At 34.6% G+C, this 17753-nt stretch overlaps 1 protein-coding gene across 1 annotated transcript; it reads right to left on the bottom strand.

Moving 5' to 3' along the window:
- Positions 1-3109: 3109 nt before the first annotated feature.
- LOC116142335 (D-lactate dehydrogenase [cytochrome], mitochondrial) lies at positions 3110-17450 on the bottom strand. The gene is made up of 20 exons (XM_031427763.1): positions 17387-17450; positions 17010-17109; positions 16697-16879; positions 15950-16052; positions 15738-15838; positions 14640-14688; positions 14187-14279; positions 13710-13824; positions 13367-13427; positions 12958-12994; positions 12824-12885; positions 11777-11873; positions 10507-10581; positions 10323-10431; positions 8778-8887; positions 8112-8174; positions 5699-5778; positions 5431-5561; positions 4913-4956; positions 3110-3668 (listed from the first exon to the last, which is right to left on the bottom strand). Exons 1-20 carry the CDS (start codon positions 17448-17450, stop codon positions 3549-3551), a joined length of 1797 nt encoding a protein of 598 aa, XP_031283623.1. The 3' UTR covers positions 3110-3548.
- Between the last annotated feature and the right edge of the window lie 303 nt (positions 17451-17753).

Below are 17753 nucleotides of genomic sequence, written 5' to 3'. Positions count from 1 at the left end.
ACGTTATTTGGTATACTAATTTAAAAAAAAAAAAAAAAAAAAAAAATCTCTTAGGATATGTAATATTACTTTTTAAAGTGTCATACGAACGATAATAACCCTTAAAACTACTTCAGAGAAAAGTCCCGATAATTTAGTTTCCTTATAAGATGAAGATATAGTGTATCTTTTCTTGATGCCTTAATATTGCTTTGATTATTGGTCACAACTTAAGGAAAATAAGTAAATAAATAAACAAATATAAATATAGAAGTTGTTTGTAATAATATATATTTAGCACAATGTGAGTGTCAACAAGCTTAGAGAATTGCTATGCTTTAGATAACTTGTTTCGTATATCCCAAGACAAGAGCCATTCCTTGAGTGGTGAGGGTGAGACCATGACAAATTTAATTAGAAATTCCAGCTAGCTACCACATGTTATTGTGCTCAAATGACTGTAAAAAACTCATAAAGCCAAAACCCCAAAGGGTTGACCAAGGATTAAAAAGATTTGATCTCTTCTTGGGTTAGAGCTACTTTGGGACTACATCTTATATTTGTAACTTACTTTAGAACATTAGGCTTGTAGGTTTCAATGAGCCCTGAAGATTAGTTGAGATATACACAAATTAACCTGGACATCTCTGTCATTGAAAACAAAAAATGATTATAAAATAATAAAATAAAAAGCCCCAAATGACCAAAGATGATTAAAGGGCTAATTAATTTATTATTACATTGTTGACAAAGTAATAAACTTGCTGGGTTAATTTTACTTGGAACACTTGAATATAAATCATCTAAATCAATCTAATGGATTTATTAGTATAACATTACTAACATAGTATGAGTTATAATTTCTTTTTACAACCCAGAAATCTCTCGACCTTATTTTATGAAGCCGAGTTCAAAACTAGAATTCCCACTAAACCTTACAATCTGCGAGAATTTATAACCATGTAAGTGTTCATAAGACAGATCAAACAGCAGATTTTGTAGAGCAAATCAGATTACGATTAAAATGACACAATATTTTTAATCACAATTTTGTAATTAGTAGAAGACTAATAATGAATTCGGAAACCACTCTATTGATTTTGAAAAGAGTGAGAATGTCAATGATGTTTATCACCATACTTAATTAAGCAATGACTATACCAAATTAAGCAAGGCATTTTAGTATATATTCAAAATGGATAGCGATAGGTTGTATACAAACGCAATTGATGGTGTTTTCAAACTTTGTGACTGTAATTGGAGGTCAATTACTAAGCATGTTCACACTATGCTTGAATGGACCACAACCTCAACTAACACTTCTTTATGACTCAACTAACACTTCTTTATGATTAGGGATGTCTAAATTAGTTTATGTGTACTTTAACTAATCTCTTGAAACCCTGGAACTACCAGTTGAGTAAGAATTCCAATGGTCACCCCTATTAGCAACCGAGAAGAGACTTAAACTCAAAACCTCTTGAATCCAAACGTCCTTATCAAACCACTCAACCACCCAAAGATTGGTTAAGTGACACTTCCTTGCTAGAGAATCTCTATTATTTAGTTACCAACTATAACTTGGCATTAATATATTATTATTTGCTTAGTTACTAAGGGAGACTTACCAATGTGCATCTTTGAATTGCGTTAACATAGCAAATTGTTAGGATCCCATTTAGATTTTGGACTTATTATGATTATATTAACTAAAATACTATTGTTTTAAGTAGAATCTGTCCATGATAAATAAGTTTTAAAATAAAGTTTCCACCCACTATGTGAGCTCCCCAAACGGACCAAGGGTTGTGTTGGACTAAGCAGGGATAGTTTCAAACATTGCAAGAGTGTCATATAAATGGGTGTCATATTCTGTCACAAAAAATGTTGAATTCTATATGTGATGAATGTGTCACATATGGAATGCCAAATGTGATGGAAGTTTCACATGATTGAGAGTGTCATGTCCCGCTAAGGATAGTGTCCAATGCTAAATGTGAATGTATGTAACATAATTAAGGATGTCATAATTAAGAGTGTCGTGTCCAGTCAGGCACAATGACACGAGTGTGACATCCAATAAGAGAAAATATCGAATATAAGACTTACTAGACAAACTAGACAAGGTCAAATGTAACAGAGTGTCACATGATTGATAGGATAACGAGAGTGTAACATATTGGGTGGAGAAAATGTGCAACATCACCTAAAAATAAGGTTAAATAGACAACATTCCCTAATAAATCGATCTTTAAACAAGACTTCCTACAATGTTTTTGTAATGGTTCATAAACCCCACTTAGAAGCAATTTTAGAGGAATCCAAGTTAGGGGTTGAAGTAGAAGCAAAAATAAAATTAAATAAACCAAAAATCCTCCAAATTCAAAGCATCATTGGTGGAAAAAAGAAGAAAGAAAGAGAGATGGTGAATCATTTGAAATCCATGAATTGATATATAGGATAGTGACCTATAGATGCCCTTAAAAAGATGTCCCTCTCAGTGTAAAATTGAGGCACCTTTTCAGAAATCAAAAGTGCTAAACATCACTAGACTCCAAAAATGAATGATGCTAAATGTTAATGTCTAGGCCTCCCAGATAAGTTCATATAACGTGAGAAAATGGAATCCATCATTTTCAATTAAGATTGAAGCGATCAATAATGAATCCTAGTAATAATAAAAGGATCTTGAAGATTATGCAAGTAAACAAATGAAAACTAATAAAAGCCCCACTAGAAGGAATTGGACCAGTAATTTGTCTTACTCTTGTTGTGTCGTTTTGCTGGCTTTATTCCTCTGCCAATTCCTCACTTTTAAGTGCTGAAACGTGCAGTTGCTTTCTTTCCATTCATTGGAAGAACATGCAAAGACCATAAGAATTTGAATAAGCCAACATTTTCGCCAATAAGTTAGGCTGATAGTGTTCACATTTAACCAAAATAAAACCAAACAAACCTTCGTTCAGGTGGCTCTTTCAGCCCACTGTTGATGGTCATGGTTGGGCTACCATTCCATTCTCTTCTCATTTCCCATCATTTCTGCTAAATTATTGCATTAAAAACAAAAGAGAGAAGAGAGAGAGAGAGAGAGAGATCAAAGAATACAACATGAAGGATATGTTTATTTGTTTATCAGCCTCATTTTTATTATCACATGATTTCCAAATCGAACATAAAAATTTTAAATAGTATACAGAATAAGGACTCTGGACATGGAAGTGCTAGCTTGAATAGATTACAATAGAGAAAAATGATGAATGAGCTAAGTTCAAGCCTTCTTGCTCAATTGTCGGATAAGATAGCACAGATATTTTTAGTCTTTTTTTTTTTTTTTTTTTTTCTAATACCATGTACCCCACCCCTGTAATATTGGTACAAGGGAGTTTGTTCCCTACTGCTTGCAGTGAATAGGAAAACTTTTATCTTCATGCGAAGCAAATGTGTAAGTAGGGTTACTAACTCTAATGCTGCAGAGGCAGTGGAACCTGCATTCTGTTGATCCTACTTTTGCGGTCAAGCCCATGTGCAAATCAGCCTTGGGAAAAAGGTGTGGGATCGGAAAGGAAAATTTAAATGCAAATATGTGGAGGAATGAGCTTTCCTGGATTCATGATATTGTTCGGGTCTAAAGCTGCTTTAATTCTTTTCATTGTCTTCAACGCTTCTATTCCAAGCTCCTTTTCAAGATACTGAAAACATAAAAGCAAATCTCATTATAACGGCGATTACATTTCCAGTGAACCCCCCCAACCCACACCGAAAACTAAGCCAAGTTCAGTAAACATGTTGAAAAAAGACTAAAACCAGTATCTCAATTTTGGACCTTTCACAGACTGTAAATGCTGTCATGTGAATTTTTTTAATAGCACCCACCATGGAATTGAGTTTATGCATCCCCTGCTATACTTCACCAAATAGAATATCTTTTCAAGCTCACACACACATGACATTGACCGGCAATTAGGGGTGGGAGAAATTATCCTAAAACTGATCCGAACTCAAAACCGAACCGAAACCAGACCGAAAATCTGGTTTTTTTGCAAACTGGTTCGGTTTTCGGTTTGAGAGCTTCCCCAAACCGGTTTTTACCCTAAATAACCCTAAGTATATAAAGAAATTTTTTATTTTATTTTATCAAACTCCACCTCCACTCCACTTCGCCACTTCCAGACTCCATCACAACTTTTTGCAAAACTCCACCTCCACAGCTCCACTTCGGCACTTCCACCCTTCAATCCAGACTCCACTACAACTTTTTGCAAGAACTCCACCTCCACTTCGGCACTTCCACTCTTCTAGACTCCATCACCACTCACCAGCGCCACCCACCACCAAACTCTCCAAACTGTCTTCTCATTATCGTTAACCATTCACATCAACGACGGCGAACGGCGACCAAAGGCGACGACCACAGCTGAGCTAGATCTCCGCCTATTCAGATCTTCAATCTTCAACTGCTCCACGATCAGCAGTCCTAGTCCATCGCGGCACCGCCGATTCAACAAGGATGTCTTCTAATTCAACCTTAATTCCATGTTTGTTTCGGCAACTTTTTGTTTCGGTGGGTAATGATTCATATCTTAATGTGAAACAGGGTAATGGATGTCTTCTAATTCAAGCATGATGATGGATGAATGGTAACCACAGAAACACATAATGTGAAAACCGGTTTGAAAACCGGTTAACCGAACCGAATATTCGGTTCGGTTTAAATTCGGTTTATTTTATAAACCGGTTCAGTTTCCGGTTTACCCCATCCGGTTCGGTTAACCGGATTATCCCACCCCTACCGGCAATGGATGTGCCAAGAAAAAAGAATATAAATACAGAATTGTGGTATTAGATTCCAGAAGATGGCCATGATACTGACTTTGTTTGATGATTGACTCATTTAATATCACATACAAAACAGAGAACAGCTCTAGTTAAATACCTTCATTTTCCCTGTGCCAACACCATGTTCACCAGTACAGGTTCCTGCTCATTGATAAAACAGAACCATCAGAAGCACAAAAACTTTCCGCTAACAGTAATTAAGCATGAAGTAGCATGCATTATGAGTACATATATCTTTTCTACAGAGGATGCAACAGATAAACCTTAAACTAAATGCATTTGGATAACAAAAGAGAGATTTGGTATTGTTTTACGAAATTATTTTGGAAAAAAAAAAAAATTAGAAAATAAGAAATTGAATTTTGTATATTCAGGATTTAGGAATGTGTTGGGTAGAGATTTAAAAAGAAAACAATACAAATTTTTGTAAAAATAAATTCAATAAAATATCTTATTAATATTCCTAATACAAATTTTTTAATATTAATTACCTTCTTATAGTTAAGGAATATTTTATGCTCCAGCCCACCTTAAATTGAAACCTGGTTCAGCCCATGTGTGCATATACTAAGCACCACTATCTGTAGCCTCAATATACAGAAAAAATGTATGTACCTTCCATCGACAAGGCAGTATGGACCATGAATTTGTTTAGCCTTTCTGCTTCCCGCATCTGTTCATCTTCCTTCGGATCAAACAGAATCACAGTGTGAAAGTTTCCATCACCAGCATGAGCAACAACTGTGCTGTTATTACAACGACAAAGCATACGTGATAGAAGTATCAGTTGAACCCCCCAGGCTGATAAAGAAACAAAAAAATGCTTCAACCTGTAAACTATCCTATAATAGAAAATAAAAAGAAGAGGTCATTCCGAGCATACCAAACTAGTGGAGATGCATCAAGCTCTTTTTTGGATTTCGATATTAATTCTGCAAGGCTAGATAGAGGTACACATACATCCTGAAGAAAAGAACGGATAAGGTAAAAGAGGCTTAAGCAACATAAGGAAGAAAAAGGAATTACAATTTCAAAACTGGTTAAGTTAAAATGTGCCCCTAGGGCATGTATAAATTGTATTATAAGACTGATTCTCAAAGAACATAAATATTCCCTTTTTTATTTTTTTAAATGATACTCTTGTTTTAAAAAATTTCTTTATCGCATTCTCTTAGGGCGTGTTTACAAGAACCATATTATATGAACTAATTCTTATAATTAACTTTTAACTAGTTAGTAACTATATATTGTAAATATTAAGAAAAGTTTGTAATTAAAAATTACTTCCTTTTTCAAGTGTTTCTTGGCCTTCTGTTTCGGTTCTTTCAATCTTTACAATAATAACAAATACAAATTAACAAAGATGCTTTAAGTCAAAGAAAAGGGAATTATATATGAAAAGCATTTTCAGTAAAAATTCGCAATTCAGCTTGAAAAAGTCGAGTTGATTAAGGCATGATATGTCCACATGCTTATTTAAGTAGAAATACTTTTATAAGCCAAATCAATCATTGCTAGCGTATTCTGTTCACAATAGAGAACTCCATTTCATAATTTATTTATGCTCAACCACTATACAAATAGGCTTTGATTTTCAATTTTGTGTAGACTATAGATTATTGATTATGAGTGTTGACGCTCGTTTTTTAGTGAATACGAACTAGTGATGTGGACCCAACTGTCAGGGCGTCCAAATTCAAGTTTGAAGAGTAAATCTTACAATGGCAATGGCTACGGCTACTCAGTTGAGGGCGATGCATCTTTGGTTCAATCAATGTCCAAGTTTAAGTCCATAGTTAAAAGTCTAAGTCCAATGATCAACCAAGCTACGGTAAATTTGATGAGTAGTCTTCTTTGCCTTCTACAAAATAACCATAGTCAAGGAGAGTCGACTAGGGGTTTCGTCAGCGTAGAGCCGACGACAACACTCAATTAGAATCTAGTTTATCAGAAAATCTAGAGTGAGATGCTCCCAAAAATATTTAATTATAGAAAATAAAAAGTAAATGAATAGTAAAACTGAGAGTATCATGGCTCAAATATTGGGATACAAGTTATAAAGGTGGAGGGTTAATGGTCTCTAAGGTGATAATTCTTGAGGTAGAACCATATAATGTTGACTTATTGGCGTATGACCGTTGTGAAATCAAACTTCAAAGCTATTGTACACTCATGAGGACAGCTAGCCATTGGCAACGAGGTATTTGGTTAATGAGCTCCTTTGGTGTTGAGAAGAGCTAGCCATGGGAAATCAACTTTTTTTAAGACGATGCCTAGTTCATTCATGAGATTTTGGTCTTGGGAACACAACAACATTCCCTCCAACTAAAATTGAAATCGTTAAAGTTGAAATCATCGAAATGAGATGGTTAAAATCTCATCATCCACGAATTCAAAGCTCAAGAACTCATCACTCATGACTAGCTCTCCTCATCGCACAAAGAATTCATCGCCCATGGCTAGCTCTCCTCATCAACCAAAGGCACTACAAGACTAAACAAGTATACAATAGTTATAAAGTTTGATTTCATAGCGGTTGTATGCCAAAAAGTTAACAACACGTGATTCAACCTCAAGGATTGTCATTTTGGAGACCACTAACCCTCCCCCTCTACATATAGTGCCTTAATATTTAAGCCATGGAACTCTCAATTTCACAATTTAATTACTCTTTCTCTCACTAAACTTAATTATTTTTTAAAGCATCTCACTCTATATTTTAAGGTATACCAAATTCTAACTTGAACGTCAAAGGGCCGCTAACGTGGAAACCCCTCATCGACTCCCTCTAATTGTGGCTTGGTTTGCAGAAGACAAAGAAGACCACTAATCAGACTTAATTAGCTTGCGCGATCATTGGACTTCGACTTTATACTAGAAACCTAAACTTAGACGCTAATCAGACCAATCACACATCACCTTCCATTGATCGACCGAGCACTTGTAGTCATCACCAAGGTAAGATTATGCGTTAAAGTCAGATTCAGATGCCCCGATACCCGAGTCCACATTATTAGTTAACATTCAACCAAAAAAAAGCGTCAACAATGAGGATTGGCTTTCTCCCCAATTATCTATTTCTTTCCTCAATTTCTCAAGCCCTTTCTTTTTCCTTACTTCATTCTATTTCCTTATCTATCTTATTCTATTTCCTTCTTTTTCCCTACCTCGTTCTATTTCCTCACCTGTCTTATTTTATTTTCCACCAGTCCTACATCATTTTATGGAAATTTTTCTAATCTATTTAAACCAAGTAGTTTCAAATTTATGAACAAGTTCACTAACAGTTGACTCACTGAAATCATTGCCTCAAAATTAGGTTCCATTGCAAAGCATGCCCACAGTGCTTCCTTCCTTATCTGTATGAAAGCCAAAGAACTTTACAGAATGCAGAGAGAATTACAAATCAAAAAACTTGTGCATACTGAAAACCATCTAAAAGATAAATAAAAGTTTCACCAGGGAATTAAGAGCGCAAAACAAGACCCATATTGTTATATCTTAACATGAGAAAGGCCAAAAACATCTCTTTTTTGCTCTCTCACTCTCCCACTCCCCATTTGACATGTGTACAAGAAGACAAATAAAATGAAAAAGAGAGTAATCATTTGTTTATTATCTTATGTCTTTTCTGCACATATCACAATGAGAGTGAGTGAGAAAGAGAGTGTTCATTAACACTCCTCATCTTAACATATCTAGTTCTACTTTATTTATGGGAGCTTATGAACAGGTAAAACCACTGTACAATATTACTGAACTGAAAAGGTTTGGAAATATTAATTTCAAAATTATACATTATAGCCTAGAATAAGATCAAAATAAAAAGGTGACAGCCCCGAAGAAGGAAAAGAAGACATAAAATACATACAGCAAAATGTGAATGTAAGAGCCATAAACCCACAATTCAGATGGGAAAGAACTAGAATGCAAACAGTATTACAAAAATCAGATTCTTGTACCTTCCAAAGTTCCTTCTTAGCTTCAGGCTCTTCCGCGAAAACAAAATCTGAGCCATTGTGCTCAGAAACAATCTTCTGAACAATTAATGTTTGCTCGCGTGAATATGCCTCTTAACAATTGTAAAAAGAACATATTAAAAGTTAGGATAAGATAAGAATGCACACAGCTAATAAAACAACTCTTTATAGTACATTGATGCATTCATTCATACACAGCAAATATAGGGGAAAGAGAGGAGAAAAAAAAAGGTAATATCATGAGGAGAAAAGAGGATGACTTACACAAACCGTCAGTAGCAAATATTTTAGATTTTATATTTGTAATAATTTTGACCCAAATTTCATCAATTTTTACCGGTATAAATCAGTAGAGTGAAAAAATTAAATCTTCAGCAACCAAACCTAAAATCCAAAGTCATGGTATCCAACATGTTCAAATCCTGCAAAAACCTGTTCTGGGCATCCTTTCATAGACCATACAAATTTTTATATTGTCAATCATCTATTAAGATTAATTTCCAAAATGAAAAGAAGCCTTCTTTGTGGATTATTGGACACCTCTCACCAATTTGCATATTGTGGTTTCCAAATTAAAGGGAAGCCTTCTTTGTTTGTTACTGGACACCTCTCATCCCAGAAGTGCACCTCCAATTGCTGCTTAGCTGTTTGACTGTGATTACATCACTATTTTTCCTTTTCCTTTTCCTTTTGCAATTTAATTATACAAGTACTCTAAATAGTCACTCCATGAACAAGATTCCCCAGGGCTCCATTAATTGAAGAGCACACCTCACACCCACACTTATTGGAATAATATGTTCAGATAAAATTCAAAAAATCAAACGCTATAGCACAACTTCCTTTCTTTTTGCTTGGCAAACATAATTACTGACCCAAGTAGGATTGACCCACAACCTCGTACTCAACCACGCTCCTATTTGTGTACATATTCTGATAACTATAGCTTAAACATATTAAAGTGAAAAACAAAGTGCATTTACACATGAAATTAGTAACTGTGGTACAGATTAACTTTTTTTAATCGCTTCATTTTTCCCCCAATTTTGCATTAATCCACCATCACATTAGCCTAGGTCATGCTACGAATCAGATGTTGATTCCAAAGACAAGCCAGATTCCATCTGGAAAAATGAAAAGAAGATCTGCATATATTACTATGATATCCTATACTTAATCAAATTATATACGAATTGAGGCCTACCAATCTCATTTTTCCAGCTGTGCATATCGTAAATATAACAGATCCATTAAGATCTAAAGAAGGAAGAAAATAAGGTTTATAAAATTGGATAACCGCCCAAATTCAGATTAGCAAGAAATTTTTGTCTGGTCTCAGATCATGAAATATCAAATTCCTTCTAATTGTCTTAGCAGGTTGATCTGTGTACATGTAAACATGACCTTGGTTTACAAAATCCCAATGAAAAGTTACAATGAATGGGCTGCATGATAGAATGTTTCTAAAATTGGCACAATTAAATTGATTAACAAAATGAATATAGTGAAAGAGGTATCTCATCTCACCAGTGCCTATAAGTTCAAACATCAGAGTCGGAAGTTCAGGCAAATTCTTCCCATTAGCAATGTTGACAGCTTTAACCTGAACCTCATCCAGCAGCTCCACCCTTGACACCTGTAGAGTTTGTAAAAACTAAAAAAACTGAAGAGGGATTGAATAAGTGAACAAAGCTTGTAGATAAGGCCCCACCTGTATACCAGTCAACATAGTAGCAATAGCAACATCTGCTGCATCCTTAATTGTAGGAAAGTTACACATTGCAACCTACAACATCATCAAATTCAGTCAACAAAATTCATTGTACATTCTAACTACTCCATTAAAATGGATAGCAAGAGAATCGAGTACTCCATAAGGGAAAACTTCTCAAAATTTCAAGGTCAGCAAACTCATGTTTAAGTGCAAAAAGAAACACTTATCACTTTATTGGCAGCCTAAAGCTGTCTTTTTCCCCCCTCCGTTTTTTCTAAGGGATTTGTTTTCTCTAAGGGATTTGCTTGTTTACAATTCTTAGCACACTCCAAGGGGTAAAGTGTTTGCTTTGATTCATGAGGCAATCAAATCAGCCGAGATATGTCTGCTCATCTAGCAACAAATTAGATTTATAGAAGCATGAGGCAGGACCCACAAGTTATGACAATAAGAAAATGCAAATCACAAACCTAATCTGTCTATCTAGATCTCCAGATGCTTTCATCCACAAGACTTGGTTACAAATTTTCCCAAATCTTAAGTAAAGGCAACCATTCCAATTTAAAAATAGTTGGAACTTGTTAACTTTCAATTTTTTAAATGATAATCGAGAAAGAATAGAGAGAAAAAACAATGAAATAAACGGCCTGCGATAAACATAATTTGAAGGGCTTATGTTTTCCATTGCATAAAAGCTAAATGCAAATATTATGTTTTGAGTTAGATATACTCAATAACAAAACTATAAATGCCAAATTCATTACTTCTATGAGGCATTTAATGGCACAAATTGCAGGAAATCAAAAAACTTCCTTATTGAAGTTATATAGTTTTAAAGTTTTCTTGTATATTACATGATTCCAGTTATCATGAGATGCAACATTATTCTTCAATATTGAGGTGGTTCCAATTATCTTGGGTACAACTTCTAACTTTTCACTGCATATGTTTTTCCCATGTTCTATGTAATCTGATTATTTGTTTATTTGATGAGAAGAGTATGGATTTTAAGCACAAGCAAGCTCTATGCTTTCCTTTCAGAACAATTTTATATAGCAAGCATCAGAAGAGCGTAGAAGATATGTTCTGACCGTAAATTTAAAAATAAATATATAACTAATCATGACAGTGCTACTAACAGCATGTACACAACATAATTATCATTTCAATCTCAGTAAAATCCCATCTTGTCTAGAGAAAAATACTAGTTAGAAATTTGAATTGAACTAAAACAGAATTGCTTTCCAACAGAGAAAGGTCAAGTTACCACTGAATGCTGAGGAATTTTCTGAAGCCGTAGAGTAACTTCTGTTATTACACCCAGGGTTCCCTCACTTCCAATTATGAGACGGGTCAAATCATACCTAATATAAGCAAGTCTTATAAGGTTCACAGCTGAACAAAAATAGGAAAGAGGAAAGGAAAAAGAAAAACGAATCTTCTAAGCACCATGAAACTAAAAATATAAGATTTGTGACTCAAACTTATTGCTGATTGAGTAGATATTCCATGCATGGAAATGCAAATTGTGGACAGACTAAAGGATGGGAATCATGGACCAAGAAATCCTTCTTAAAACAAATATATCAGGAATTAAAATTTCAAAGGCCTAGACTGACAAGGCAAAATTGAAAATAGAGAAAAACTAACATTGTTTAAGAAACATTACAAAATTAAACCAAACACATTCAGTGATATACATGCATTGCTAATACAAGTTGCAATGGCTCTAACTTAAGTAGAAATGCATTTCTCCCTTTTACTTGCATTTCACTTGATAATTAAAGAAAATTTCTTGATTCCTCACAAATGTAAGAGGACCATAACAAACAAATACAATCAGAAGGCAAACTCAAGGAAGTCACAATGACCTTATGCGCATATATTTTCAAAAAGCATATATTTTCAAAAACCCTTATAATTTCAAGCATTGAAGAAAAGACCATCATAGAGAATGTGCCCCTCTCAGCTATATTAGCTTTACATAGCCTAGTTAAAAAAACATATATAAGACTCATAACATAAATGCGAGTTAACACACTCGATTTACAACACAATCATAATTAAGAATTGTAGTGGATTACTGGATTTATGTATCAGGAGTAAAGGCAGTTAATGATAGCAAAACAATGGATGATCAATTGATATGTTAAACTGTCATTCAAGAAAGCTCAACCAATTATATCTGTCTAATGGTTGTTTCCGTAATTTCAAGAAATAATGGTTGGAATCTCTTTGTTCTACTTTGTCTATTCCTTATTAATTAAAAAATAATAATAATAATAACTAGATTGATGTAGATAAGTGAACAAACCCTGCAGCACTCTTTCGTGCACGAGAAGCTGTCTTGACAATATCTCCATTGGCAAGAACTACCTGAGGTGTACACATTATTAGAGATATATCACTTTATGGCTAAATAATACATGAGAAGGGAAACTGACAAACCCTGAGATTGATGACATTATCACGCATTGTTCCATACCTACATGCTAAAAGCAAAATCATTAAATCAAAAGGCAAACTGAACCATCAAAATAGACTCCAGAACTAGTTTGTTGCTAAAGCATTTTGCATCTAGAGTTGAACTTCACCTAAAGACAAACCCTTGAATATATTCAAACTCTAGAAAATAAAGATATTCCTAATATTAAAACGCAAAAACTTACACAGAGGTGCGAAAAGGTCTTTGGTTTTACTTACTATTTCTCGCCAAAATTTGAGATAAGTATTCCATTACTGGTCAAGTAACATATAATTTTGTACTACTATCTCTTTTTACTAGGAACAGCAATCTCACATGTAAATACCCTTAGCAATCAATAAAATGTCAGAGCTAATGAAACAGTGCAACTACCTGACTGCTAAAGAACCAGAGCAACGTGTAGCACACATCCCCCCAATGGTTGCACCAGGCCCTGTATATCAAGATAATTTATGAATATGTTCACCTCAATTGCCAAAGTGACAACAGAAAAAACAAAAGACAGAGGTAGAGAGAGAGGCAGCTCTTGGGAAGCAGGAGACAAACTCAAGCAAAAACTTGGCAACTCACACTACACTGTCCAGGGCATACACATTTGAAAAATTCTGACTTCATATAGAGTTTGAAATAATTTTAGCTGTGTCCCAAAATATCAATCAGGGCAGAGAATGATTGACCATTAATAACATTAAGAAGAGAACCATAGTAACCTGACCAGGATCAAGGGGAAAGAATAGACCATATGGCTCCAAGTATTCATTGAGCTCCATCCACCCGATCCCGGGCTCAACAACCACGTCCATGTCCTCAATATGTAATGCTTTAACACTCTAAAATATGAACATAATCCAGCATAAGCCAATATAAAATATAAAAGCAGAAAAAAACTCCAGAATACATGTATGCATTTGACACATTCATAAGATATGCAACTGAAAGATCTCTGCCCCCAGAATAATTGCATTCACCAACAGGCTTAGAGATTTAAGTTAAGAGGTGACTTGTATAAGTTGCAGCAGAAGAGACATGCTCAAAAAAGACATTGACAGCTTCCACTTAGGCTGTGGGTCCTTTATGGTATTAAAGATATGAATCTTGCGTAGTTCTTGAGAAGACAATATTCAGGAATCAGAATGTTTCAAGTAGATGCATCAAGTTCATCCCAGGCAGATATAAAAGAGATTATACATACTTTCATCATAGACATGTCAATGCAAACACCACCAAGAGGAGATAAGGTGTGACCCTCAATTGAAGTTGCTCCACCATATGGTACAATAGGGATCTGATTATAACATAAAGACAACCCAAGTCAGTACTTGCTCCAAAAGAGCAAGATATTTCGTCATACCATAATCAAGAACAAAAGAGATACAAATAAAAACAAAATACATAGGTAAATGAGGATTAAAATGTTTAGATATAGCTAGAGAACTGAGGGTCAAATCTTCAGATTTAGTTAGAGAAATCTATGTCATTATATCATATCATATGATCTACAAGCATCAAATATAAAATGTTAATACTGAGCACTATCCAATTAGAAGCGGATGCTAAATTTTTTTAAGGAATAATGTTTAGATCCAAATAAAAGAAGAAAAGGAATGGCATCTTTCACTAAAATGCGAAAAGGAAGAGCTCATACTCTATGTTTGTCACAGCATTTTACAATTTTGGAAACTTCCTCTTCAGACCTGCATAAAGAAATTATAAATCAAAATATTTTGCGAAAAAATTATGAAATATGAAGAGAACTTCCAAAATAGACTGCATGCAACTTGGAGAACTCTCTTTTAAAACCCTGTTATGGCTCTCTTGCAAGCACATGATATTAGTAATCATATCCAATGATCTACAATAATTGCTATGTACAAATCTATATTCAGAATTTGCACATAGGATGTTTAAATCTCCAACAAGCTTTCACAACAACCACGATAGTTTCAAAACACAAAGCAATTTAGTCCAGGACAAAAAGGAATTACAATAGTGATAAGCATAGCAAACCAAGAAAATGATCGGTGCATGATAAAAACTTTCTCTTTTTAAATACCTAGAAATTCCTAAAGGTACATGTGCCTGAGTTCCAATTTGAGGACCACTCCAAAAGCCTACAACCTTGTACCCAATAACCTTTTGGAATATGATATCCCAAGTAAATGGCTGTAAGGGAAGCTGAAATCCCTAAACTATTCATCGGAACAAAAGGTCTTAACCACTCAACCAACACTTGGGGTTGAATGTTATATGATATACTCGTACACAAAAGAACAGACACCAGTTGTTGATGCTACCTTATTTGAATTTGATTTTCTCATAAACATGCACATTATTTCTTTGAAATTTAACATAAACAAAACATTTCACCTCAGTGTGTTTCCAAATAATATCAAATTTCAATGAGTTACTTCGCAAGATTTTAAGCAAATTAAATTTATAATTAATTAAAAAATAAATAAATTTCAGTTAACTTCTATTCAAAATACATGAGAAAGATTTATTCTAGACAGTATGAAAACCAGAGTAGTTAACCCCCAACTGTTTCAAAAATTAGGCATCTATAAAATCCTACTGATTCTTAAACCCCATGGAATAAGGAAACATATTTTCAATTTGCAAAATGTTCAACGTATCCCTTACTTGCACCTCTTAAATGGAAAAATCAAATACAGTATTAAACCAAGATAAATGCACCAAGCACTCAAAAAAGAACACAAGGCCAAGAATGAAGAAGCAATCTCACCTTGGGAAAACAACGATATCAGGAATATTAACAGCTTTGTGAAAGCTGTTTTGTGGTTTTCCATGGAAGTACCTCTCATCATAATCCAATGTAACATTATCCTATACAAATTAAATAAATAAACTAATTGATACTTTTATCACCAGACGTAAGCAAAAAGGACATCATTTCCATACAATTCACAAAAAATTCTTTAATAACAAAAATAATACTTGACAAATGGCCTTGAGTTCATCAATAAACTCCTGGGAAACTTCCTTGTGAGATCCCTTCACTTCATATTCTGTGCTTCCTTTCCCACCAATGCTTACACCCCTAAAAAACATAATCAAGAAAAGAAACCACAGTCATAATCAACACAATAACTACCATTTTCACTTTGCAACATAATACGTCACATTAATACCCTTAACCGATGACCATAACATAAAACAAATGTTGCTCCTTACGGTACTGGACCAGTAACGTTGCAGGACTGTTCTAGTTACCTTAAACCATTTTTCAAGTACCAAATGAATTACCAAAACTGCCAATACTAAAACAATTAAAACATTTTATATTCTACAGAAATCTGTTGCCGGTCCAGCACCATTACAGTACCAAGGTTGTTCTAGTTACTTGAACGATTCTTAAATTCCCAGCAGTGCGGATACTAAAACACTAAAAACATTTCATATTTCCAGAAAACCGGTTGCTGGTCCAGTAACGTTACTGGAGCGATACTCTACATTATATACTCTACGGAAATCGGTTATTTGTCCAGTAACGTTAATGGAAGGATACACTGGATTTATTTCATAATTCTACGGTTATCGGTTATCGGTCCAGTACGGTTACTGGAAGGATACACTAGATTTTATATTCTACGGAAATCAGTTATTGGTCCAGCAACGTCACTGGAGCGATACTCGAAAAAGATAATTAAAAAAAAAACAAATTGAAGAGAGAGAAAGAGAGACCGATAATCGTAAGTGGACGAATCGCAGAGAGAAGGAGACGAAGATTGCGATTGAATATCCGAAACAGAGACGGCCAAAGGAATCAAAGAGCTCGAGAACAATAGAAACGGCTGCTTAGTTCTTGAGCTGCCTCCGCCGCTGCTCGTGTTACCGGTGTTGGATGTGAGAAGAGTTCGGACGTTTCTGGAGCCACGAAGAAGGAAAAGAAGACATAAAATACATACAGCAAAATGTGAATGTAAGAGCCATAACCCACAATTCAGATGGGAAGAACTAGAATGCAAACAGTATTACAAAAATCAGATTCTTGTACCTTCCAAGTTCCTTCTTAGCTTCAGTCTTCCGCGAAAACAAATCTGAGCCATTGTGCTCAGAAACAATCTTTGAACAATAATGTTTGCTCGCGTGAATGCCTTTAACAATTGTAAAAAGAACATATTAAAGTTAGGATAAGATAGAATGCACACAGCTAATAAAACAAACTATAGTAAATTGATGCATTCATTCATACACGGCAAAGGGGAAGAGAGGAGAAAAAAAAAAGGTAATATCATGAGGAGAAAAGAGGATGACTTACACAAACCGTCAGTAGCAAATATTTTAGATTTTATATTAGTAATAATTTTGACCCAAATTTCATCAATTTTTACCGGTATAAATCAGTAGAGTGAAAAATTAAATCTTAGCAACCAAACCAAAATCCAAAGTCATGGTATCCAACATGTTCAAATCCTGCAAAAACCTGTTCTGGCATCCTTATAGACCATACAAATTTTATATTGTCAATCATCTATTAAGATTAATTTCCAAAATGAAAAGAAGCCTTCTCTGTGGATTATTGGACACCTCTCACCAATTTGTATATTGTGGTTTCCAAATTAAAGGGAAGCCTTCTTGTTTGTTACTGGACACCTCTCATCCCAGAAGTGCACCTCCAATTGCTGCTTAGCTGTTTGACTGTGATACATCACTATTTTTCCTTTCCTTTTCCTTTTGCAATTTAATTATACAAGTACTCTAAATAGTCACTCCATGACAAGATTCCCAGGGCTCATTA

The sequence above is a fragment of the Pistacia vera genome, unplaced genomic scaffold (genome assembly GCF_008641045.1).
Source record: "Pistacia vera cultivar Batoury unplaced genomic scaffold, PisVer_v2 Contig407, whole genome shotgun sequence".
Classification (NCBI taxonomy): domain Eukaryota; kingdom Viridiplantae; phylum Streptophyta; class Magnoliopsida; order Sapindales; family Anacardiaceae; genus Pistacia; species Pistacia vera.
The sequence above is the reverse complement of the archived record's forward strand: the minus strand, read 5'-3'. Positions and strand labels throughout refer to the sequence as shown.